The 26,884-nt window shown below is 42.2% G+C and overlaps 1 protein-coding gene across 3 annotated transcripts in view; it reads left to right on the plus strand.

Annotated features, from left to right (window-relative positions):
* LOC137518608 (dynein axonemal heavy chain 5-like) overlaps nt 1-26,884 on the plus strand; it is a 553,928-nt gene that overhangs the window by 290,005 nt on the left and 237,039 nt on the right. For 2 of the 3 annotated variants that reach the window (XM_068236692.1, XM_068236693.1), the window contains exons 50-53: nt 2,544-2,780; nt 8,420-8,587; nt 13,221-13,427; nt 25,936-26,265. In XM_068236692.1, the coding sequence (XP_068092793.1) occupies nt 2,544-2,780; nt 8,420-8,587; nt 13,221-13,427; nt 25,936-26,265 (942 nt within the window). The remainder of the gene's footprint in view (nt 1-2,543; nt 2,781-8,419; nt 8,588-13,220; nt 13,428-25,935; nt 26,266-26,884) is intronic. The other variant, XM_068236695.1, reaches the window with a different exon arrangement.

The following is a 26,884-nucleotide window of genomic DNA, read 5'->3' on the forward strand; positions in this document are numbered from 1 at the left end:
TATTTTATTTTGACTACCAAGACAGTGTCTCTCTTAACACTTTGTGGTGATAATAGACTTAAAAATGCATCTCATTCTCATGAATAATCTTTACCTGTTTCTCATGTTGGCATTAAAAGGAATGCAGGGTGAGAAACATATGGAAGCTGCCATATTTCTTTCCTTTTAAACATAACCAGTTGCCTGGCATTCTGCTCATCTTTCTGGCCTCAGTGGTCAAGGCTGGCTCTAGCTTCAATGGGGACCCTGGGCAAAAGTAACCTGGGGGCCCCCCGACACCTACCCCGGCAACAAATTCCACCCAGGTCCTGAGACAAGTCAGGAGGAGACCTAGCACTTACAGGTTCTGGTGCAATTGCCCAAGCACTGCCCCTCTCCCCTAAGTATTATAGCCAAATGCACCCCTAATTACCCCCTCTCAATATTATAGTCATACGTGTCCCTAACAAACTATGATAGTTTAATGTGCCCCTATTGCCCCCTCTCCCCCAATATGATAGCAGTATGTGCTCTTAATGCCCCCTCCCCCCAATATGATAGCCATATGTGCTCCTAATGGCCCCCTCCCCTCCCCCCAATATGATAGTCGTATGTGCTCCCAATGTCCCCCCTCCCCCAGTATGATAGCCATACGTGTTTATAATGCCCCCCTCCCCCCACTGATAGCCATATGTGCCCCCTAATAACCCCCACTATGATAGCCATATGTGCCCCCTAATACACCCCTCCCCCTCACTATGATTGCCATATGTGCCCCCAATTCCCCCCTCCCCCCCACTTTGATAGCCATATGTGCCTCCTAATGCCCCCCCCCCCCCACTAGGATAGCCATATGTGCCCCCTAATGCCCCCTCCCCCCACCATGATAGCCAGCCAGTCAGTCAGTCACATGTGCCCTGTCTCCCCATCCTCCCAATATAAGTATATGTGCCCCCTAATGTCCCCCCTCTCACCTGCAGCATTATGGAGCAGATGGGAGACATGCAGCAGCTGCTGTGCACTTCCTGCTTCTTACATTGGGCACTAGAGCCCAAACGCAGAAGCAGGAAGTGCACAGTAGCAGCACTACAGAGGAGACCAACTGACCTGTATCGTCTTTCATTTAGAGCAGGTTAGAGTGTGCTGCTGCTGCATATCTCCCATCCACTCCATAACGCTGCAGGTGAGAGAGGGGATGGAGCGCACACGGAGGGGGTCTGGAGTGGCCTCTGCCTTAGAGGCAATATCATTTAGGGGGGATGATAGGGACATGTTGGGGCCCCTCTTGGCGCTGGGGCCATGGGGAAAATGCCTGCTTTGCCCATATGGAAGTGGTGTCTGAATCTCACACCTGAAACAAGCATGCAGCTAATCGAGTCAGACTTCAGTCAAAAACATCAGTTCTGCATGCTTGTTTATGGGCCGCGGCTAGAAGTATTAGAAGCAGAGGCTCAGCAAGAACGCCAGGCAATTTGCATTGTTTAAAGGAAAATAATTCTGCCAACTTTTATGTCTATTCTAGTGCACATACTGTAGTTCACCTGGTTGAACTCCAAAATAGTGGATAAAGGGGGAAGAGGCGCCCAGAGAAGATAACATGCGTTAAAAACAAATACAATGAAAAAAAGTGAGGTGGCTTACCTCAAAGAAGACAAATTCACGTATTAATAGAATTGTATTGCACTGGCACTGTCCAGAATGAGCACAGCCACACTGGACAGGTGCACTGCCAAACTGTCCCTGCACAGTAGCACAGAGCTGCTTGTGTGAGGAGGAAGAAAACAATGCAGGAGCAGCTCCGTGCTACTGTGCAGGCCCAGACAGTCTTGCACCAGTGCAATGTGGCCATGCTCATACACTTACAAGTTTTTGCTGAATAGGCTCAGTTCAGAGGGTCCCAGCACTGAAAAGCAGAGCTCGAGGTGGATGGGGGAAGCTTCTGGATTATTCAGAGGCTTCCTTTTACTGAGGTAAGTTTCTCATTTATTACTTTTTAAAAGTCACAGGTACACTTCAAGTTTTGTTACTCCACTGTTAGGGTGATGATACAGGGAACAAGTTCTGTATACAGACATGCTGCATTGTTATAGACAATCAGCATGTACTGTCATCAATGGAGAGGGGAGAATCAGGCAGCTAACAAACGAATAGCTCTTTCTGCTGGGTAACTATAAACACAATTGGCTTGTTCATCAATAGGACTTTGTTTCACCCTAGACTCATCTTTAATTTGCATGTTTTCAGGGGCTTGTGACAGTCACCAAAGTAGAATACCGTATCTCACATCTACAAAGCCAATTTTTTGACTAAACTGAATGCTTGAACAGCATGCTTGAAAGGCAATGCTCAAATATGTTTCATCACTTTGAAAAATCACACATACTATGTCTGCATATTCTAAATATGAATCTAAATTCAGTGCATTCTATCATGAAATGCACAGATTTTCTGCGCACTCAGCAATGTTCCACAGTCTTTGAAAATAGCATAATTTGCTAAATATTGTGTTTAGCAGTTTCCTTCATTTTTGTGTTTAATTTCAATTCTTTCCTTTCTCCTTTTAGGGTCTTCTTTCTGATAAAGAGGAGAAGCAGCCCAGCCAAGAACATTTGGCCAGGCTCTTTGTCTTTGCAGTGATGTGGTCTATAGGCGCATTGCTGGAGCTTGAGGACCGTATGAAGATGGAAATGTTCTTGCGTGGTCACTCTGCTCCTCTTGAGCTTCCTGTTGTTAAAGGAGAAGAAACCATTTTTGAATTTGTCATTAATGAAAGTGGACAGTGGGAGCACTGGTCTAAAAAGGTTCATATTAATTCTTAAGAAATATATATGACCCAAATACTGCATATTATAGCAGTGTATGTGTAGACAAAATAAGTCTTTGTTTTCTTAGTACAGTCTTGGTTACAGGCACTATACATCTTGAATTCAAAGGTCTCATATTTACCTTGATAAAAGAGTCTTTCCCAGTGCTGAGTACGAAGCAGGTAAAAGGGATGGTATTGTGCTCACCACTATAGACTGCTATGTAATTAGTGGCTATAGCAGCGCCCAGTGTGTAATTTGGGTGGTGGAGTTTGTCTGTAGTATAGGAAAACTGCAGGTATTGACAGATCAGTAATAGGTGCTTGGCTAATACATAGCCAAGGAAGTCATTTAAGCACTGGAGGTTTTTGTGTAGGCGCCGAATTATCATAATTTAACAACGGCAAGTTATTGGGTTAATGTTACACATATGGGTGGGGGATAGTAGGTAAGGGGGGTTATTGTTAGGCATGTACAGTGGGGAGGTTAGTGTTAGGAGTAGGTGAGGGAAGGTTAGTGTTAGGCACAGATTGGAAAGGGTTCATGTGAGAATTAGGTTGCAGAAAGCGATAGTTATGACATAGTTACTAGTGATGAACATAATTTTCGCCTAATTGTAATTTTGCATCGTAATTTGCAATTACAATGCAAAATCGTAATGCAAGATATTGGGAAAATTGTAGTTAATTTTGTTTGTCCCTGTAATCAGAAACCATAAATTCGCAATTTCACATAATTTTTCCGCAATATTACGCTGACTTAGGCGGTTAATAGCAAAGCCCCATACATGCTATTGTCACCAAATTGCGTCCTATGTTAAGGCCAATAGTGGGAATAAGTAAAACGAAAGAAAAGAAAACATTGTAGATTTTGAGATAATCGGTTTTAAAAATGAAAAGGAAAATTGTGCAAAAAAATTATGCAAAGTTACAAATGGATTACACAAAATCAATTGAATTTCCAAATCGAAATTACAAATGGCCAGAATTAGCCATTTGTAGATTTTGAGATAATCAATTTTAAGAATGCAAAGGAAAAGTGTTTTTAAACTGTAATTTTCTGAGTTTAAAAAACATTTTTCCTTCGTATTTTTAAAATCGATTTTTGACTTTTCACACTATTCCTCTTAAAGGGAACCTAAACTGAGAGGGATATGGATGTTTCCTTTTAAAAACAATACAATTTTCTTGGCAGTCCTGCTGATCTCTATGGCTGCAGTGGTGGCTGAATCACACACCTGAAACAAGCATGCAGCTTATCCAGTCTGACTTCAGTCAGAGCACCTGATCTGCATGCTTGTTGAAGGCTGTGGCTAAAAGTATTAGAGACACAGGATTAGCAGGAGAGTCAGGCAACTGGTATTATTTTAAAAGGGAAAATCCATATCCTTCTCAGTTTAGGTTCCCTTTAACATAGGTAGCATGTATGAAAGCTTTGCTATTAACTGCTGAATCATCACAAAATTACACAAAGTTACAAATGGATTACGTAAAATCAGTTGAATTTCCAAATCAAAATGACAAATGGCCAGAATTGTGAAAATTTATGAGAAGTTTCTCGTAATAAGCAGATTACCATCTTCACTTATTGTTACTGATATTGTGCTATCGGGTATCAGGGACAGTAGAATATTGGTAAAATTGCCGATATTCTGCTACCTGCATTATTTCACTCCCTGTTTAGCAGACACCTTTATTAAATGGACACTACTATGCGTGTCAATTGACCTACAATGGAAATATTATCCAATGCGTCCTAAATGTTCCTCAGCTGTGAATTCAGAATATTCTCTGTTCTTAATCAAAATAATTTATGTTTATGTCTTTCATACATGGCAAACATACAGTCAGGGCATTTTTTTTTCAAAATATTCACTGAAACCTATACAAGCTCAAACAAACCTTTCCATGGTACTTCCTTTGGTGTTTTCTACAAATAACTGCATATTCTCTCACATAGCACTTCAGCTTAGACAAACCAAGCCATGCAGTGTCCTACTAGTTTTACTTGTTGTAAATACTGCTTGATCTAATGTAATACTCTGATATAAATGTAGGCCCAGTAAACATATCCATTTAGACATCTTTAAACCAAATTCCATTGATAGAGACAGTTAGTATCTACATTATCAGAGGTTACCTAAATTGAAACCCAGTCTAAATTTTCAATAGTTATGTAGTTTGGAGCAGATGTGGAGGAGGTGTGAGAAGGCAAAGTGGAAGATGATCCGAGAAAGCAGGCTTCCAGAGCATCCTTACTGGCCAAGGAAGCCATCCTTTACATTAAAGTGAACCTCCAGACTAAAAATCTACTCAGCAGCAAAGGCTTTGTGTTTCTTTAACAGTTTCACAGCATCAGAACTTTGTTTTTCGTACCCAAGCCTAATTTTTAGCTGCACAGAAGCTAGATTCTGCCCCATCAAAGAAAACTGCCTGGGCATTTTTCCCCTGATGCTTTGCAAAGCATGATGGGATTTCTGATGTTGTTGTTCTCGTTGCCTATCAGCTGGGAGGGGTTTTCAGGACACAGGACAGTTGGAACTGTGTCTCGTGCTCCTTGTCACCTCCTTTCAACCAAAAAGATGGCTGCCCTCATGAAATCACAAACATTTGCCTGTTCTTTTAAAACAGGGTGGGTAAGAGATTATGGGCTTGAGTCACAAAAGAGTGCTAACTGTAAGCACGGCCGTTTTCACGCAAATTTTCACGTTTGCGCGCGATTGCGAATTTTCACGTGCAATTAAACGGTTTTGTGCGCAAACACAAAAACGATAACGATTTCACTCAAAAATTCGCGTTTGCGTGCAAAAATGTTTAATTGCGAAAATGGCCGTGCTAACAGTTAGCACTCTTTTGTGAATCAAGCCCTATATTACTTATCTATTTTAATTAACATAACTAATGTAACTTAATGACAGTATGTTTGCTTAGGCTGAAGTTCCTCTTTGAAGAACCAGTAGGGACGCTTTAATGGTCAAAGAGGACAGATTTCCTCCTGTCACTTGGTGACTTCCTCATTACAATCTTAGCAACAGCAGTAATGTAACAAAATTTGTATTTGGTAGTTTTTACCTAAAATAACTGCTGATTATTAGTCTTATCAATTCTTAGTTTACATTGGTCAAGCTGACTTCAGGGCCACAATAAATGCGCAGAATCTATTCAATTGGAATTCACGTTGCTCTTGAAAAGATGCAGAATGGTGCTTGACAGTCGGCATTTCACAAGAATATTTTCTACACCTTCAAAACTTTTCATTTTTGACAATTATTATTAATCGAGTTCCTAAAACAATATCACTATGCTTGAATTGATCACAGGCTTTTCTCACATCAGCAACAACATAGTAATGTTTCTGTCACAGCTGCATTTCATAATGACAGATCAGAAAATGCCATGCTTTTTCAGTCGCTGCTTTCAAGCATAAGGTGTTTGTTTACATCATGTGATGGGAAGAAACCACTCATTATTTGTGGGAGCTAATGACAGATCAGGGGAACCATCAACCTAGTATTTAAAAATACAACCACAATAGGTTTCATTTTGCATGCATTGACACTTTTCATATTTTGTAACACTTGTTGCTTAATTAAAAAAAAAACATTTTTGCAATGTTTCCAATACAAGGGCCCATATGCAATTAATTTTTTCACCTGAGTTATCTCCTAGGAGAAACTTTTCATTTTCTCTTTAAACTACATTTTTAGCATTTTAGAATTGAAAAAGTACCCAGAAGTTGTGAAAAAGTACTTTCAAATTGATTTTGAGTATTTTCTTGCATACTGCTGGCTTAAAAGGAATTTTATGACAAGTTGTGAAAATATCACCTAGGAAAAAACTTGAGAGAAAAAGTGAATTGCATATGGGCCAAAGTCTCTAATGATGGGACTAGAAATCTGTCCCTTTATAAATAAGCTCTTAACTAGGTTGAACAGAATAAACAGAGAAATGGCATCAAAGTAAATGTCAACCATAAAACTCCTTTTTTTTTAATATTTCCAAGTTTATCTTACCTATGACATATAAACACATACTGAAGGATAGAGATGACAGAGGAAAATCAATCCACTCATGTTTTAAGAAAAATCTGAGAAAACGATGTTTTATAATCATTCTCACAAAAATGCTGAAAAAAGTGGACCTCTACTGGGGTCTGTGACAGCTTTGCCAAATTTCACAACGCATCTTCCCTGAGATGCACAGTTCTGACGTGTTTAAAAAATTTTATTTACATTTCAAATTTTGATTGAAAACATGAATACTATTTTTTTTTTTTATTAAACATTTTTTATTTATATATTAGGGTCAAAAAGAGAGTGTACAATCCAATAAGGGCCCTTTTCCACTAGCAAGCGCAATCGCAAGCGCAAATCACCTGCGCTTGCGATTGCACAGGCTTCTTTTTCCACTGTCCACGTTGCGCTGTACCGCTGTCAGTAATGTAGGGTGATCACGACAAGCTGGTGATCGCGATTCAGCAAAAAACAAATCGCAAACAAAGTGTCATAGTGGAAAATGAGCACTGTGATTTACATGTTATCGCGGTGCTCTAGCGATCGGAAAAACGGTTGCAATCCACTTTTTCAATCAGATTGCAGCTAGTGGGAAAGGGCCCTAAGGGAGGATTGCACTCATGATATCTTCAAGGGCCTGAACGACCCTTGATGTCTGTTATGATTTTGGCAAATCATAATCAGTCAAAATAAAAGTAAATTAAAATTGAAATTACCATAACTTAAACTGTCACCTTATTCAAAACAAATGTTTCCTTGTTGGTGAGCAGAATTATTAGTTATACTATATAAAGCAGGGCTGGATTTTACTCTTTAGGAGCTTGTAGGCACAGAGACTCTAGCGCTCTAAACCCTGCCCCTTAAGACAGGCCACACCCCCAACCCCAGTCCTGATTTTCTTATAGCACATAAAGAGCTAAATGTACATGAACCTAGCAGTGATGCAATTCAAAGTGGGCCTGTCCAGTGAATTCTTGCATTAGGCCCACGCTACTTTAATAAATACAAAAAATTATAATAATTATATATATGGCCCTAGTTACCTTACAAAACAGGCTAGACACAATTGGAGACGGGGCTACGCACCCCCTTACATTGCTTTAAGCCCACCTCTCACCAACATGAGAAGAGCAGGCGGTGCATGGCAGTGTGTGTGGCCAGATTGCACAGCTGATCTGCACTGCCACTGGTGCAGGGGCAGAGGAAGGAGGATGCAATACCCACACTGCCTACTCTCGCTTTAACAGGAGGCACTGATTAAGCCCCGGATCTCTGCCCCTAACTACGTGCCTGTGGCTGCTGGACTGGAGCCAGGTGGTGAGTGACATTGCCCTATGTCTCTGCTGAGAGAGGGGACATTCGGGAAGGGAGGGGAGCCACCTCTACCACATAAGGCGCCTGTAGGCATGCGCCCAAAGTGCCTTATGGTAAATCCGGCCCTGATATAAAGCTTCATATCATTAGTACCGTAGTTATTTCTGGGCCATGTTCTTAGTTTTTCACATTGTGTTTAATTTGTTTCACATCCACATGACTGCACATAGATGAAAATGTTAATGTTTCATAAATATGTGTACCATAAGTATCTGTGTAATATTATGCTATTTTGATGTTTTCCACACAGGTTCCCGAATATATTTATCCAAAAGACTCGATACCAGAATATGCCTCAATTCTAGTCCCAAATGTCGACAATGTCCGTACAGATTTTTTAATGCACACCATTATGAAACAAGGGAAAGCAGTTTTACTGATTGGTGAGCAGGGCACAGCAAAGACAGTCATGATCAAGGTAAGTTCCAGCTGAAGTGAATTGTCTGTACTGGTTACAATCATGGAGACTTTTGTGACATCGATTACAGTGATATTCATTTTTTTTTTGTATCATTGATGTAAAGTTGCAGATTGCCCAGCAAGCTCATGGTGAACCAGAACTCCTAGGAGTGTGTAAGGGACTAAAAAGGACCAAAAAGTCCTGTATTGTAATAATCCTAACCTGCCAATTAGAAGCCCCATTCCCTTCAGTGGATAATGGCATCACCAATCACCACACAGGACTGTTAGATCTAACTTTGGCTGTTATTTATCAAAGTAGTGGTATATGGCTTATTGACTTTCATAGCACCCATGTACTTTTAATTTCTAACGTGTTAATCTGCAGCAAAAATGCAAAACAATGCAAAACAATGAAAGTTATTAGACAAGACAAGACAAAACATGAAACATTTATATCACACTTTTCTCTTAGCGGACTCAAAGTGCCAGAGCTGCAGCCACTAGGATGCGCTCTATGAGCAGTACCAGTGTTAGTGAGTCTTGCCCAAGGTCTTCTTGCTGAATAGGTGCTGGCTTACTGAACAGGAAGAGCTGAGATTGGAACCCTGATCTCCTGTGTCAGAGGCAGAGCCTTTAACCATTACACAATCCAGCCACTGATTATCTCCATGTCCCTAATAATCTACCAGTCAGGTTTTAATGCCACCTCATAAATGTGGCAAATGACACAACTTTATTTAACTAGAACGCTGTGACAGTTTAAAAGAGGATATGATAATCTTTTCTGATGACCACCACTTATATAAATAAGGGAAACAGAAATGTACTATTATTTCTGAGAAAGAAAAGGGTTTTTTTCTGACAAACAGTCTGTTTGTCATTATATGAACAGGCCTTTAAGTAGAAAGAGAAAAGCAGCTATAATTCCAAATACCGCACATTCTTTATGAATTGTGCCTTATGCTGTAAATTGATGTCCGCATCCTTACAGCCTATTGAAAAATGCTCTATGCCTTCTCAAAAGTCAAAAGCTATTGTTCCATGTATACTGCATGCTGAGATGAGATGTGATTGAATAAAGTTAAGCAATTTTAAAAGAGATAAGGTATTGCTTAATTTACAATAATATTCAATCAAAAAAAGGCCAGGGCATATTTGTTGGTAGCTGTAGAAATGATCACAAATAAGTGGGTTACATTGAATTTTCAGAGTAGCTTTTTTATCTAATTAGCATCACGTCTCCCATTGATAATGAGTCATAAGGCCTACTTAAATGGAGAAAATAAGTCTCCAAGCAGCTTGATACTCTGTGAAAATAACTGCACATAGTGTTATAAAGGTTATGAGACATGGGACTGTAGCCTTCCTCTTTGGACATAGGCTAAGGAGGAAAGAGGGATACTGCATCTACAGTATGTAATTTAGGACAGGAGTGTCCTGAGACCATGTATGTAGAAGCACAAAAACTTTATTACAACATTTGTAAGCCATAGAAAAAAAAAATTATATATATATATATATATATATATATATATATATATATATATATATATATATATGACAGTCTTTCACAGGTTATTTTAGTTATGTTTTAATGTGAAGACCATTTTTTGTAACAAGTTTTTGTTATATCTTTTAACTAAACATTTGAATGGTGCCATTGGTATGAGACAAGTTTTCTCTTTCCTCTTTTAACCTGTTTAGACATGGCTAGAAGTAGAAAATCAGCCCCAGTTTGGTCATAAAAGGTAGTGGAAATAGTCAAACTAGGGACCGCTTCATATGAGATAAAAGCTGAACCCAAAGAACAAGATACATCAGTCTCTGCTGATGACATCACTGCTGAAGGAAAAACGTAAAAAAAGACAGTATGATATTTGCTAAAAAAAAAAGAATATTGACAAGCCACAATGCTTCATGGAAAATATCTATGGGGCAAGTCGTATCAGAAAAAAACAAAGCTGTCAAAAAACAAAACAAAAATCACCATACCTGCTATGAAACAGTCTGTACACTGTACAGGGAACAATTAAACCTCAACTCTATCAAGTAATTCTCAGTTAAGGTCATAGATCCTCCAGCAGGATAGTGACCTAAAACACACAGACAACAATGAAAAAAGTATGTAGAGACAAAGCATATAATAAGTGAAACTACCATAGGGAGTGAGCTCACCATTCTCATACAAGTGTTTCCAGTAATCCATGTGCCATCTAAATGTCTCACACTGCAGCAAGGACATGCCCCAGAATGCTACTCTGTCTTTCACATTTTTCTGATACAGTATTATTGTCACTGGACTCTCTGTTAGCTAAAGCTCCACCAAAGTGTTTCACACCCTAATTGGGTGTCTATTTACTAGCCAGTCATGTTTATGATATGTGAAGTGAAAATCCGCTCAACCGACCACCCAGCAGGGTCAGAGCAGGAACAAGGCAACTCAACCTCAAACAGTCAGTATCCAAGAAAGTGATGTTCCACTCAATGATCCAGCAGTTAATAATCTTTATTGAAGCAGTAGGACTTGGCATACATGTCATGCCACATCCTACTGCTTCAATAACGATGATTAACCAGTTCATGTCCTAACTACAGTATATTCACGTCATTGCAAGTGGCTTCTGAAAGCCACATGACGTGAATATAAGTTGTCCCCTAGCACACTAGCACGCACCTGGGATCATCACCCCCCCCTCCCTCTAACTGCACTAAACCTGGATGCCTTCCCGGGCGTCCGATCCCCCCACCCCATGCCCGATCCCCTGTAATTACACCCTCTTCCTCCTCCATGCTGCGATCGGGCAGCATGGGGAATTTCTCACCTAATATTGTTCCTGCAGTGGCGATTGGCTCCCCTCCATTCAGCACCGCTGATAGCCTCTATGTGCAGAATGGACCGGGTACCAGCTTCATGACGTCATCAAGCCGGGACCCGATCCATTCTGCACATAGAGGCTGTCAGCGGTACTGAATGGAGGGGAGCTGATCGCCGCCGCAGGAACAAGATTAGGTGAGAAATCTTCTCTGAAATTCCCCATGCTGCCTGATCGCAGCATGGAGGGAGGGGGGTGGGGAAATCATTAAAGAGACACCGCCGCTCTGTTGGGAGGGCGGAGGGGGGAGCAACACACACACACTGAATTAACAAGTGTGTGTGTGGGGGGGGGGGGGGTAAAGTGGCACACACAACTGGCTATGGAGGGGGGGGGGGAGGGAAAAGACACATCCAGCCAGCTTTGGGGGGAGAGGGGTGTGAATAGCCAAAGATATACATCTGGCTAGCTGGGGGGGAGGGGGATATCCAGAGGCACATCTGACCAACTATGGGGGAGGGAGGAATATGTAGGTGCACCTCTGGCTAACTGGGGGGAGGATCAGATTATAAAGGAGGAAAAAAATAACTAAATAAAAGTCGGACACAAAATGAAGAAAATGCATTTTATTTCCAAATAATTTATTGTCATCATACATTGTACTAGGATTGAAATTTAAATGGTAAAATAACCAGGACAAATGGAAAAATAAAATGTGTGGGTTTAACTTACAGCAGCAACTTTTATTTTCAAACTATAATGGCTGAAAACTGGGAAATAATGACTTTTTTCATTTTTTTACCCCTTGTTCCCTTTAAAATAATAATAATAGAAAATAATATAATTCTTAGCAAAAATTACCACCCAAAGAAAGCCTAATTGGTGGCGGAAAAAACAAGGTATAAATAATTTACGTATGATAAGTAGTGATAAAGTTATTGGCAAACGAATGGGAGGAGTGTGAAATGTAGAAAATTGTTCTGTTTTTTTTAGGGGGAAAACCCCAGGGACGCGAAGTGGTTAACTGCTGGATCATTGAGCGGAACGTCACTTTCTTGGATACCAGTCATGTTTTGTTATGTAAATGACTCTGCCCACTCACAGCCTTCTTCTCTTAAAGGGCCAGGGCTTCCAGACTGTTAAGTGCTTCGCTCATTGCAGAAGGCAATATCAGGTCACATAGGGGAAGGACTATGTGCACTTTAAATGGCCATAAATGAGCACTTAACATTTTTATATGGATCCAGAAGTAAACATATTTAATAAGCAACATATGTCTCATAGTTCTTACAGGACATGACATTGCGGTTCATTTTTTAGTTATTATCTTTAAAAAGCAACATTAAACTCAGTTCCTGTTAGATTTAGTAGTAATCAGTTATGAATTACTGGCACAACTCCCATCTAGACATTTATCTTGCAGCATAAATGAAAAGTTTGTCTTGAAACAAACTACTGTTGTCTGAGTCTGGCATGAAGAGTACCTTTGGAAGCAGTCATTGGCATTTTGATAATCCAAAAATATCTTAAAGGCATCTGGCAAAAATCTGTATCTTAGGGGAGAGAGACATCAGTTAACTGTCCCAGTACTTGCCTTAGCCAATTGCTGCCTTTCTCTTTGCCGGAGGACATGCCAAACCTTTAGCAGGGCTCGATGTCTCATTTGTTCTTTTAGGGTCATGAACTATTTCATATGAATATTTTAAAATTATGTGAGCTGATTTGTGCAGTGTGTGTCGGTGCCTCTGTAAATGTAGATCTGTGTTCATTATACTTATGTACAGAGCACACTTCTGTGTGATTATAGCTCATAATGCCTACTTTGTGTTTTTACAGGGTTACATGAGTAAATATGACCCAGAGTTTCACATTACCAAGTCACTGAATTTCTCATCTGCAACCCTTCCAAACATGTTCCAGAGAAGTGTTGAAAGTTACATTGATAAAAGAATGGGAACAACATATGGCCCTCCAGCTGGAAAGAAAATGACAGTTTTTGTTGATGATATTAACATGCCTATAATTAATGAATGGGGTGATCAGGTAAGAATGCATCAATTAGGAGTTACTAACAGCTGACTTACATGTGAAAGCTGTCCAACTTCAACTAAGCAAACTAACCATACATCATAAGACTCTTTTAAGCGATGTTCGATTCAATAAAAATGCTAATTCGGTATAACAATTGGGCTGTTTTTATTTTTGTAATATTTACCAAAGCCTTCTTGATAAATATTAAGACCTTTAGTCGTGCACAAGCAGCAGCAGCAAGGGATCTATCTATCTATCTATCTATCGATCTATCTATCTATCTCTCTATCTATCTATCTAGGTATCTGTTTATCTATTTCCATTTTGGTGAGCTTTAACTAAGATTAATTTGTAATTATCGTTCCTCTGAAACCTGCAGTATAATAAATATTGAACTTCTGTGACTGCATTTCAACCACTTCCTGCAAAATAGATGTTTAGTTTAAATAGTGCACCCTTACTGCAAATATGGCATTAATAGAAGTTTAACTATTCCACTAAATCTCACATGCCCATTTGAACCCTTCAGCATATGGTATGAAGTGGTTAATGTAATTCTCTTCATTCTATTGTTGACTTTTTTGTTTCAGTCATTTTTGGCTTATATAACTGCAACAAGCTTGTATCTATTTGGGTCTGCGTGAGTCAAGACACATGTGGACCATATGCAATTCACTTTTTCACCTGAGTTTTCTCCTAGGTGATATTTTTAAACTTGTCAATAAAATGCCTGTTAAGCCACCAGAAAGCAAGAAAATGCTCAAAATAATTTTGATAGAACATTTTCACCTCAGTTTTGGTACTTTTTTAAGTTGAAAAGTGCTGGAAAGTTGTTTAAAATTGAAGATGAAAAATTATCACCTAGGAGAGAACTCAGGTGAAAAAGAGAATTGCATTTGGCCCATGGAGCCATATGCAATTAGCTTTTTCTCCTTAGTTTTCTCCTAGGTGATATTATCAAACGTGTCAATAACATGCCTTCAAAGTCATCAGCAAGAAAGGAAATGCTCAAAATAATTTTTTATAGTATTTTTTTCAACTACTTGTTGGTACTTTTTCAATTGCAAAATGCTGAAAAGTTATTTTAAATTGAAGCGATGCTTCATATTGTCCATGGCTAGTAGTTTGTAGACTAGGGCATTTTCTAGGATAAATGACTCTCAAGGCAATTGTGAAACATGCCTCCATGAAAAAAAACACCCTCACCACAGTAATCTTGTCAGGGCGTTGGTAGGTTCCCACAAGATAGAGGTCTCCTCAGGGCACATACTGGATGCATAACCCTATGCACAATGCACCACTGCAAAAGGTGGTCCTGGTCACAATAGTTTGTTGCTGGTGCCATATAACAAGTTTCAAACCCAGAATTAAGTTGCTTGCAATCCCCTGCTCCTCAGAATGAAGTAGCCTGCTGCCCCTCCCCCCCCCCACACACCACATCAGAATTTAGCTACCTTTTAACCCTTCACATCAGACTTAAGTTGCCTGATGACCTTTAACTCATTCTATCAGAATTAGGTAGCCTGCTGCTTACCCCCAACATTAGAATTGGATTGCCTGCTCACACACACACACATTGAATTTAGATGGCCTGCTGTCCTCCTGACTGCTCCCCCTCCATCTACACAAATCAGAGTTAGGTCTGTGCTGACTACCCCCCTCCAAAATTAGGTGATCTGCTGACTCCTCTACCCCATTAAAATTAGGTGGTTTGTTGACTTTTTTTTAATTTCCCATTTCTGACTCAGAAATGCAGAGCAGCAGCAAGCAGAAGTATCTCTCATGTTTTCTAAAATCGCTCCCTCCACTGACAGCATGTCTCCCCCTGGCTCCCATGGCACCAACTCACTGTTTCCACCATCATGTAACACCTATGTTATATGCTGGTGGGTCATATGATCTCTGATGATGCGGATAACAACAACAGAAAAGCTGGACGGAAGAGGATTACACCTTTTGCACAGTCACCATTTGTGGGGAGGCTTTCTTCTCCCCCCTTCGCTTCAACCTCTACCATTGACAACTGCCCACCTTGCTTGTTTGTTAACAGGACCTGTGATAGACCCTACAAGACAAAGAGCAAACATTATACCTGGTGTTGGGCTATGGAAACAGAGCTTTTACTTTTGAAAATAAACGAATTACTATTTTAAAACAGCATTTGTGCAGGGCTTTGCCAAAGCCATTTCCTGCACAGTATTGCTAAGCATAATGAGAAAAAGCAGAGGCGTCCCAGCCACCAGGAAAGGACAAATGGTGGCCTGGGGCGCCCCCACAGGGGGGAAGTGCCCACCTGTGGTGAACTGGCCGCGGCATCTATTAGAGTAGATGCCAGTTCATCCCCGCAGCTCACTGCTCCAGCCTGCATAGACTTCCGGCATGCAGAGCAGGGCTATGGGAAGATTGCGTCCGAAGCCCTGTACTGGAGACTATTTGTATCTCCAGTACAGGGCTTCGGGCGCCATCTTCCTGTAGCCCTACTCTGCCTGGCAGCGCGGGACTTTCGGAGGCTGGCTGTGCTGCTGCAGGAAGATTGTCGGGGGGAACTGCGCCCAGGGAGAGGAGTCTTCTGCAGGTGAGTAAATGCTTTTCTTTCTACAGGTAATTATACAAAACACTGCCCGCATTAGGATAATTTTCTGGTGAACGCTGGCCACATTACGATTATTTTCTGATGAACGCTGGCCACATTACGATTATATTCTAGTTAACGCTGGCCACATTATAATTATTTTCTGGTGAACGCTGGCCACATTACGATTATTTTCTGGTGAATGCTGGCCACATTACGATTATTTTCTGGTGAACGCTGGCCACATTACGATTATTTTCTGGTGAACCCTGGCCACATTATGATTATTTTCTGGTGAAAGCTGGACACATTACGATTATTTTCTGGTGAAAACTTGCCACATAACGATTATTTTCTGGTGAACGCTGCCCACATTACGATTATTTTATGGTGAATCATTGCTGCGTTATAATTATTTTATGGTGAATCATTGCTGCGTTATGATTATTTTAAGGTGAATCATTGCTGTGTTATGGTTATTTTCTGGTGAAAGATTGCTGCGTTACGATTATGGGTGCGGTTGGGGGGGGAGGGGGTGTGTCGATGCCACAGGTTTTTTCGCCTGCTCACACACAAAGTGGCTAGAGATGCCCCTGAAAAAAAGTTATCTGAAATTTTGTCATGTCTGTGTATAAGATTATTAACCACCCTGGTGTTCTGTTGATTGTGCCAGGGTGGCGGCGCAGCAGTATTTTTTGCATTTTTAAAAAAAATCATGTAGCTAGCCTAGCGCTAGCTACATGATTCCCCCCTCCCTGCGGCATCCCTCTCACCCCTCCGATCGCTGCCGGCGATCAAACCCATCCGGAAATCCCGTTCTGAACGGGATTTCCTTTAGGGCTTCCCCCGTCGCCATGGCGATGAACGGAATGACGTCATCGACGTCGTGATGTCACAGGGAGTCCCGATCCACCCCTCAGCGCTGCCTAGCACTGATTGGCCAGGCTGCGCACGGGGTCTCGGGGGGGGGCCTGTTTTTTTTTTTTAAATTACGAAAATCGGCCCACCAGAGCTGAGGCCGTCCATACCGCCAAGGAGGTTAAACCTGTATAGAATGCTGTGACCTAAAGATGTCTGCCATTTCTCAGTAAATCATTAAAGAGAACCCGAGGTGGGTTTGAAGAATATTATCTGCATATAGAGGCTGGATCTGCCTATACAGCCCAGCCTCTGTTGCTATCCCAAACGCCCCTAAGGTCCCCCTGCACTCTGCAATCCCTCATAAATCACAGCCACGCTGCTGACAAACAGATTGTCAGAGCTGGCTGTCAGTGCAGTTTCTAGGTAAAATTTCTCCCAGGGCGAGTGTCAAAAAATGCGCCCCCCCCCGCAGGCGAATGAGGGGATTCTTCATGCACAATCTGAACCAGGTTTACAGGTGAAAGCCATCCCCTCTGCGGGGTGTGCATATGTACTGGGGTCGTCACGGTGGCACAGGGGTTAGCTCTCTCGCCTTGCAGCACTGGGTCCCTGGTTCGAATCCCACACAGGGCACGATTTGTATCTCTCTGGGTCTGTTTGGGTTTCCTCTAGGCACTCCAGTTTCCACCCATATCTCAAAAACATACAGATAAGTTAATTGGATTCCTCCTAAAATTGGCCCTAGACTACAATACAAACACTTCATTATACATACATAGACATAACTATGGTAGGATTAGATTGTGAGCTTCTCTGAGGACAGTCAGTGGCATGACTATGTACTCTGTAATGTGCTGCAGAAGATGTCACTACTATATAAATACATAATAATATGGTAGGACATTAGACTATGACTATGGTGGGATTCGTTTGTAAGCCCCTCTGAGGGACAGTTAAATGACAAGACATACTCTGTACAGCAGAAGATGTCGCCGCTATATGAATACTAAAGAATAATAAATAATACTGTGTAATTTAAAGCAGGGGCGTAGCTACAATTCACTGGGCTCCATAGCAAATTTTGTGGTTGGGCCCCCCTCCATTTCTTCACCCCCCATAACCAACCTCACCCCCTTCTTCCTCAGTACTGCACATACTGGCTGTAGCAGAGATCAGCACACACTGCAGCTAGTTTACTATCAGTACAGGCATAAAGTATCAGCTTATAGGGCACTTTTCCACTAGGAGCGTTTGCGATGCTAAATTGCAAATTGCTAGCGATTTTTAAATCGCTATGGTTTGCTAAACAACATAGGAATTGCGGTAGATATTTTCCACTACCGCGATTCGATTCTTACAAAAGTACAAATGCGATGCAGAGCAATTTTTACCGCGATTTTGTTATGCACAGCAAAATCGCATTAAAAAAATTAGGGACTTGCTGAATCACAATCATTAGCGTTTAGCGCAAGAGCTAGCTAGTAGAAAAGGGCCCATATTGCACATATTGGAGGTAGCAGAGATCAGCACACACTGCAGCTAGTTTACTATCAGTACAGGCACAGAGTAACAGCTTATACTATACATACTGGCGGTAGCAGAGATCAGCACACACTGCAGCTAGTTTACTATCAGTACAGGCACAGAGTAACAGCTTATACTGTACATACTGGAAGCAGATAAGATCAGCACACACTGCAGCTAGTATACTATCAGTACAGGCACAGAGAAGCCGCTTTTATTGTACATACTGGAGGTAGCAGAGATCAGCACACGCTGCAGCTAGTTTACTGTCAGTACAGGCACAGAGTAACAGTTTATACTGTACATACTGGGGGTAGCAGAGATCAGCACACACTGCAGCTAATATACTATCAGTACAGGCACAGAGTAACAGCTTACACTGTACATATTGGAGGTAGCCGAGATCAGCGCACACTGCAGCTAGTTACATACTGGAAGCACAGGCGTCCGAGCCATTAGGCAGCTATAAATTTTCGCCTAAGGCGACAGGAAGAGGCAAGGGCGCTTCTGCACTGAGTAGTGAGAGAAGAAATGCCTCTCAGCTGACTCAGGTGTCAGTTTACACAGCAGCAGCGGGGCTGACTGGACTTCAGCTCAATGATTCAAAGAACCACAGTAATGAATGAGTCAGTGAGAGAAGGCACTCATCCTAGTCAGGGATCCGAGGAGTACAGCATCATCAGCTCCTGAGTCCAACTCCTGAGAATTCAGTCCCTCTCTCTCTGCTACTGCTAACTGCATGGATGTAGAGACTGTGTAGCAGCCAGGCATTGACTTCCCCCCAGGCCGCCTTTCATTCAATGATTTAGGGTTGGTCCTGTGTCTGCTGTATTCAGGTTTGTTGATGTAAGGCAATGTAAAATACTAGGCTAGCTGATAAAAGTGCAATTAGAGGGCAGGCTAGCTGGTAAATATACACAGCATGATGTAGAACTCGTCTGGAGGGTCAGTGGGAAAAAATCTGTCTGGTCTCTCTCCATTGTTATAATGACTGCATGTGCAGATAAGGTCTTAAACAGGTGGAAAAGTTTTGACAGTCCCTAGACTCCAGGAGGGCTGCTTGCTGACTTGTGTAAGAGATTGGCAGGGACAGCAGTCCTATTACCAGCAACTAGTCTCTGTGTAATGTGGGACTGCAATACAGATAAACTGCTCCATCTCAGGCTATTCTCAGTCTCACTCCACTCCTCCTATCTCTGTATGTGTATAGTGTATGTCTACTGTGTGCTGTGTACAGTGTGCTCTGTGTGTGTGTGTGTGTGTGTGTGTGTGTGTGTGTGTGTGTGTGTGTGTGTGTTTTGTGTGTGTACTGTGTGTGTGTGTGTGTTGTGTGCAGTGTGTGTACTGTGTGTGTGTGTGTATGTTGTGTGCAGTGTGTGTACTGTGTGTGTGTGTGTATGTTGTGTGCAGTGTGTGTACTGTGTGTGTGTGTGTGTGTACTGTGCTGTGCGTGTCTAAAGTGTGTGTGTGTGTGTGTGTGTACTGTGTATAGTGTGTATGTTGTGTGCAGTGTGTGTACTGTGTGTATGTGTGTATGTTGTGTGCAGTGTGTGTACTGTGTGTGTGTGTATAGTGTGTGTACTGTGCTGTGCATGTCTAGTGTGTGTGTGTGTGTGTGTACTGTGTATAGTGTGTATGTTGTGTGCAGTGTGTGTACTGTGTGTGTGTGTATGTTGTGTGCAGTGTGTGTACTGTGTGTGTGTGTGTGTGTGTGTGTGTGTGTGTGTGTGTGTGTGTGTGTGTATAGTGTGTGTACTGTGCTGTGCATGTCTAGTGTGTGTGTGTGTGTGTGTGTGTACTGTGTATAGTGTGTATGTTGTGTGCAGTGTGTGTACTGTGTGTGTGTGTGTGTGTGTGTGTGTACACTGTGTGTGTGTGTGTATAGTGTGTGTGTGTGTACTGTGTGTGGTGTGTGTGAGTGCATGCCGCAATGAGTATATTTTATGGTGAAACGCTCTGCTGCATAACAACTATTTTCTGGTGAACCCATGCCGCAATAAGTACATTTTCTGGTGAAACGCTGCTGCATTATGATTTTCGGGGGTCTTGGGGGTGGGGTTCACCACAGGAGTGGTGTTCACCATGAGGGGTGCGGGGTATGGGGCTGGGGGCAATCACGGGGGGGGGGGGGGTGCCACAGGATTTCTCGCCTGGAGTGACAAAATGGCTAGAGACGCCCCTGACTGGAAGTAGCAGAGTTCAGCGCATACTGCAGCTACATTACTATCAGTGCAGGCACAGAGTAACAGCTCATACTGTACATACAGGAATTAGCAAAGGTCAGCGCACACTGCAGCTAGTATACTATCAGTACAGGCACATAGTAACAGCTTATACTGTACATACCGGAGGTAGCTGAGATCAGCACACACTGCAGCAAGTATTCTTTAAGTACAGGCATACAGTATCACCTTACCTTATACTGTGCATACTGGAGGTAGCAGAAATAGCTAGATCTGTGCCCCCTCCTGACTCCCCCCCCCCTTTTCCTATGCAGTATAATAGCTAGCTGTGTCCCCTATTCCACCTCTCACCCCTCCATACACACAGGAGATTTGTACCTTCCCCCACCCCCCAGTATAATAATAACACACACCTACCTACCTAGAAGTGTCCCAACCCCCCCTTCCTCCAGTATGATAGCTCCTCCGCCCCTCCCAGAATTGATGAGCTGCAAAGTAGGGAGGACAGGCAGACAGCACTCACCTCCTCCTCCTTGTTGCTCCAGGGGCTGCAGGTCCCTCTCTCTTCTCTGTAGTGTAACTACTCTGCACTTTCTGCTTGTGACATCGGGCACTAGAGCGCAAATGAAGGAGCAGGAAGTGCAGAGTAGTTGCACTACACAGGAGACTGAGGACCTGCATCGCCTGGAGCAAGGTGGAGGTGAGTGAGTGCCTGCCTGCTGGGGCCTATTACCACTGCTGCTAGTGGGAGAGCTGCAGCTGTCAGCCTGTCAATGTAAACTCCATCCTCAGGCTGACAGCTGCAGCTCACTAGCAGCAGTGATAATAGGCTGATAGCCCAAGTCTCACCTAAGCCGCATGTTAGGACCAGGTCCAGCCAGGGGCTCCTCCAAAACTTCAGGCAGCCTCTGCTGGGTTACAGCTGCTCCGGTCCTCTTCCTCTCCCCCTTCGTCAGCCACCTGTAAGGACTCCACTCCTTCTTCCTCCCTGGCTGGAACTAAAAAGTAATTGTCGGGTCTGGCGGCTGGCCAGGGAGGAAGTATCGATCCGCCAGCCCCCCTCCCTGATAGCGGACACATTGGTGGACTGAGGCAGAAGGAAAGTCAGGTGACAGCAGCAGCAGGACACTTACTGTCTGTGACCACCTGCTGAAGAGGCGCCGATCCAGGGGGGAAAGCACGCAGGGCGGCAGGCAGGGGAACACACAGACGCATCGCTGTGAAGACAGCCAGGACAGGACTCCTCCATCGGCGCTCTGCCTGGCTGCAATACCGCGCTACAGACGTCAAGTGACGTCAGAGCGGAAGGAGAATGCCGTAGGACGCCCAGGAGGAGTGTGGGAAGGATGGTGATCGCGCTGGCGTACTTTTATTCGCCTGCACCGCGCATCACCTGTATTGCTCTCAGCGGCTCCCGCAGTGTCGTCCTGGCTGCCAGCGCCCCCCTTCCTGTCCTGCCAATCTGCGCTCAGTGCGGTCGCCCGGCCCTGGATAAAACGGCCCTGCTGGCTGTGTTTATCTCTATAGTGTATAGTGTACCTAATGGACCAATAGGAAGTCCTGGCAGGAAAATCAAATATATTGGGGGTTGGGTTCCTGATGAGCATTGAGAACAGATTGTGAATGGTAGGCTGATCAACATTGGAGAAGAAGAGCAAATAAAACAAGAATAGAAAAAAAGATGGTGAAGAAAACAAACACATTTATGGAATGCTTTTGTGTGAGTCATCCAGACAGAACTTGTATTGGCTTACAAGGTTTAGATCCTAAAATAAAAGTTTCCTAATCCAGTGATGCAAACAATTTACACATCAATATAAAACTGCCCTGGGGATTTAGCATTTCCCTTTTCTACCTCATACTGCTTTTTACAAAGAACATTGTATTAAATTAAAAATGGGAAGAAAATAATAAAGGGATTTATTTTTCAAATTAATATTAGTTAAATCACATCAAAATATTTAATCTCCATCGATTGCCTAGCCCTAACCAGTTTTCTTATCACTAAAAAATGTTTCTCGATGTCAAAGTCTAACATTTCTTCTTAATGTTAATCCATCCATGATGCCTAACCTTAATTCCGCCTCTCAACATTAACTTGTTTTCTGACACCTTCTCATTATTATTGTAATTATTATTATTATTATTACTATCCATTTGTATAGCACTGACATATTTAGCAGTGCTTCAGAGTGTTTTGAACCATTTATTTTACTGTTTTTCAGAGGAGCTCACAATTTAATCTTTACCATAGACTTAGGGCCAGGGCTGGATTTACTATAAGGCACTGTAGGCATGTGCCTACAGGCACCTGATGATGGAAAGGTGGCTCACTCCCCTACCCAATTTCCTCCCTCCTTCCCTGTGCAGAGTTCTTATGAAAGTGTAAATGAGCGGTGTCTTACCAAGTTCTCGGCATTCCACTGAAGAGATCTCCCTACAAATGGGGGCACCACTAGATACTTAATAGTTCCTCTAGCTACCTAATACTTGAGGGCACCTCTAACTACTTAATTTTGAGGGTACTTCTGGCTACCTAATGCTAAGAGGCACCTGTAGTTACCTATGACGAGCAAGAAAAGTAAGGGAGAAGTGACAGTTGAGCCAGCCAGCACACTTGTGGTGCAGTTCAGCTGGTGTTTTTAGGTTCATAGATGGTGAAGTATAAGGTGCCAGGACATATGTGCCTATAGGCTCCTGTGAATCCGGGCCTGCTTATGGCCTTTTTACACTTAATGTGTTGATGAGTAGTATGTGTTGGTATGCATTGTGGTTTTTTTTTTCTCCATAGCAGTGCATTGTGATTTGTGAAATAGCTACAGTTTTTCAGCATATAGTGTGAAAGAGGCCATAGGGAAACATGGACACTGGATTGCACATCAGTTGTCCTTTCAGTTACAACTGACAGCAACTCATTAAGTATAAAAAGACCCTATGGGTCCACCCACATAGCAACAGAACATGGTAGCAATGCCTCTGTACAGCATTGGAACTGCAATGTCATTCTAATTACCACTTGGTGACGTACCTTGTGCTTGTGTTCAAGGTTTAACCAATGGGAATCAATTTTTGTAGAGTGATCTAGATGTCACTATCTATATTTTTACTTTTTTGCAATGTGCAGTTATACCACTCAATCTGAATGTACAGGTGTTAACTGAATACTGCATTCATTTTAATGCTGTCACACGGCAAAGTTTGTGGAACAATGCATTAGCATACCAATTTAGTTTATGGGAAATTGTTTAGTTGTTAATTGGAAAAGGCCACATTTTTGTCAGTCTCCAGGTCACTAGACAATGGATTTCATTAATCATCCCCGTTCCTTATGTGCTCAGACCAGCACATTCTTGCTAATGTTTACTTTTTACTGTAATCTCTCATTTCTTTCCCACAGATGTCATGTTAATACAAATCTATACTTGAAAAAAAATCTGCAATGTTGAATTAGCAAAAATATGCATAATGTTTTTTTTTCCCTTGGTTGGCATACCCATGACCTTTACAATAATGATAATGAAGAACATAGCCCAGTTCATTAATTTATATGAGATCTGTGATGTTTATTAATAACATACAGTGGGATGCAAAAGTTTGGGTAACCTTGTTAATCGTCATGATTTTCCTGTTTCAATCGTTGGTTGTTACAATAAAAAATGTCAGTTAAATATATCATATAGGAGACACACACAGTGATATTTGAGAAGTGAAATTAAGTTTATTGGATTTACATAAAGAGCGCAATAATAGTTTAAATAAAATTAGGCAGTTTATTGATTCCAAAACCTTTAGAACTAATTATTGGAACTCAAATTGGCTTGGTAAGCTCAGTGACCCTTGACCGACATACACAGGTGAATCCAATTATGAGAAAGAGTATTTAAGGGGGTCATTTGTAAGTTTCCCTCAACTTTTTAATTTTCTCTGAAGAGTAACAACAACTCTCAAATGACCTGAAGACAAAAATTGTTCACCATCATGGTTTAGGGGAAGGATACAGAAAGCTGTCTGAGAGACTTCAGCTGTCTGTTTCCACAGTTAGAAACATATTGAGAAAGACTGCAGGATCAGTTCAAGTTAAGGCTCGAAGTGGCAGACAAAGAAAAATCTTGGATAAACAAAACGACGAATGGTGAGAACAGTCAGTCAACCCACAGACCAGCACGAAAGACCTACAACATCATCTTGCGGCAGATGGAGTCACTGTGCATCATTTAACCATTCGGCGCACTTTACACAAGGAGATGCTGTATGTGAGAGTGATGTAGAGGAAGCCTTTTCTCTGCCCACAACACAAACAGAGATGCTTGAGGTATGCTAAAGCACATTTGGACGAGCCAGCTTCATTTTGGAATAAGGTGCTGTGGACTAATGAAACAAAAATTGAGTTATTTGGGCATAACAAGGAGCGTTATGCATGGAGGAAAAAGAATACGGCATTTCAATAAAAACACCTGCTATCTACAGTAAAATATGGTGGTGGTTCCATCATGCTGTGGGGCTGTGTGGCCAGTGCAGGGACTGGGAATCTTGTGAAAGTTGAGGGACGCATGGATTCCACTCAGTATCAGCAGATTCTGGAGACCAATGTCCAGGAATCAGTGACAACGCTAAAGCTGCGCCGGCGCTGGATCTTTCAACAAGACAACGACCCTAAACACTGCTCAAAATCCACTAAGGCATTCATGCAGAGGAACAAGTACAGCGCTCTGGAATGGCCATCTCAGTCCCCAAACCTGAATATAATTGTAAATCTGTGGTGTGAGTTAAAGAAAGCTGTCCATGCTCGGAAGCCATCAAACCTGAATGAACTAGAGATGTTTTGTAAAGAGGAATGGTCCAAAATACTGTACCTTCAACCAGAATCCAGACTCTCATTGGAACCTACAGGAAGCATTTAGAGGCTGTAATTTCTGCAAAAGGATGATCTACTAAATATTGATTTCATTTCTTTTTTGTGGTGCCCACATTTATGAACCTGTCTAATTTAGTTTAAACAATTATTGCACACTTTTTGTGAATCCAATAAACTTAATTTCACTTCTCAAATATCACTGTATGTGTCTCCTATATGATATATTTAACTGACATTTTTTATCATAACAACCAACAATTTTTACAGTAAAAATCATGACGATTAACAAGGTTTTGCATCCCACTGTTCTATTCTATCTATTCTGTATTTGCAAAAATGTATAAAGAAAAGTTCTGTGTAATCACTAAGTTTTCTGTGCTTTGTCTTTCATAATCAGCCTCCTGTTGGCATGCATTACATACTAAGTAGTCACAAAGGTCATGACATAATTTACCGCAAACAAAATATTTAAATCAATTGCAGAAAGTGTTACCATGTGTTAACTATGCAATATTTGATTAACAGATAACTAATGAAATTGTAAGGCAACTTATGGAGCAAAAGGGCTTTTACAACCTAGAAAAGCCTGGTGAGTTCACCAGTGTTGTCGACATCCAGTTTGTGGCGGCCATGATTCATCCTGGTGGCGGTCGAAATGATATCCCCCAACGCTTGAAGCGTCAGTTTACAGTATTTAACTGCACTCTCCCTTCAAATTCTTCAATTGACAAAATATTCAAGACAGTGGCTGAAGGCTATTTTTGTGAACAAAGGGGATTTCCTCTTGAAGTGTGCAGGCTGGCATCAGCTCTGGTCCCTACCACTCGGAAGGTGTGGCAAGCAACTAAAATCAAGGTAATTAGATGAAAGCCATCTCTGACGACTCCCTTCGTAGCTTTGAAAAGGTTTGGAAACCATACACCTCGCAATACCTAAGATGCCCCACCAATCTAATCACAGAGGTGTAGTAGATCCGGAGTCGGGCACGCCCGGGACAGGCTCCCCCGATATGACTGTGCAACCCTCGAGCTCCACAATATTGGACGGCTCTTTGTCACCCGGGACATGCGGCCGGAGAGCTCTCCCCCCCCCCTCCCCTGTCTCCCCCCCCCCCTCCTTTTCCCCTGCTCCGCCCTCTCTTTTTCTTTCTTTTCCCCCTCTCTTCCTCCCCCCCCCCCCCCTCCGGGGACTACCCCCACATCTTTACATTTCAATCTACTTACATTAATGCACAGGTGAGTGCCCACGGCACACTCCCCCTGTCCTTGCTTAGTCCTGATACCAATGGTATTTGAGGTCACCCCCAATGAGGTCCATTCCCCCCCTGTACTTTGGACCCAATGTATTATGCGCACCCTCCCCTTACATATCGGTATACTTCAATACCCCGGGAGCGCCGGTATATGTTGCCCCTGGCTGCCGGCGCTCTTTTGATGAGCCTTTAACATTGGCCTCCATAGTGAGGCATTTTGCA

Source organism: Hyperolius riggenbachi, chromosome 5, assembly GCF_040937935.1.
Source record: "Hyperolius riggenbachi isolate aHypRig1 chromosome 5, aHypRig1.pri, whole genome shotgun sequence".
Taxonomy (NCBI): domain Eukaryota; kingdom Metazoa; phylum Chordata; class Amphibia; order Anura; family Hyperoliidae; genus Hyperolius; species Hyperolius riggenbachi.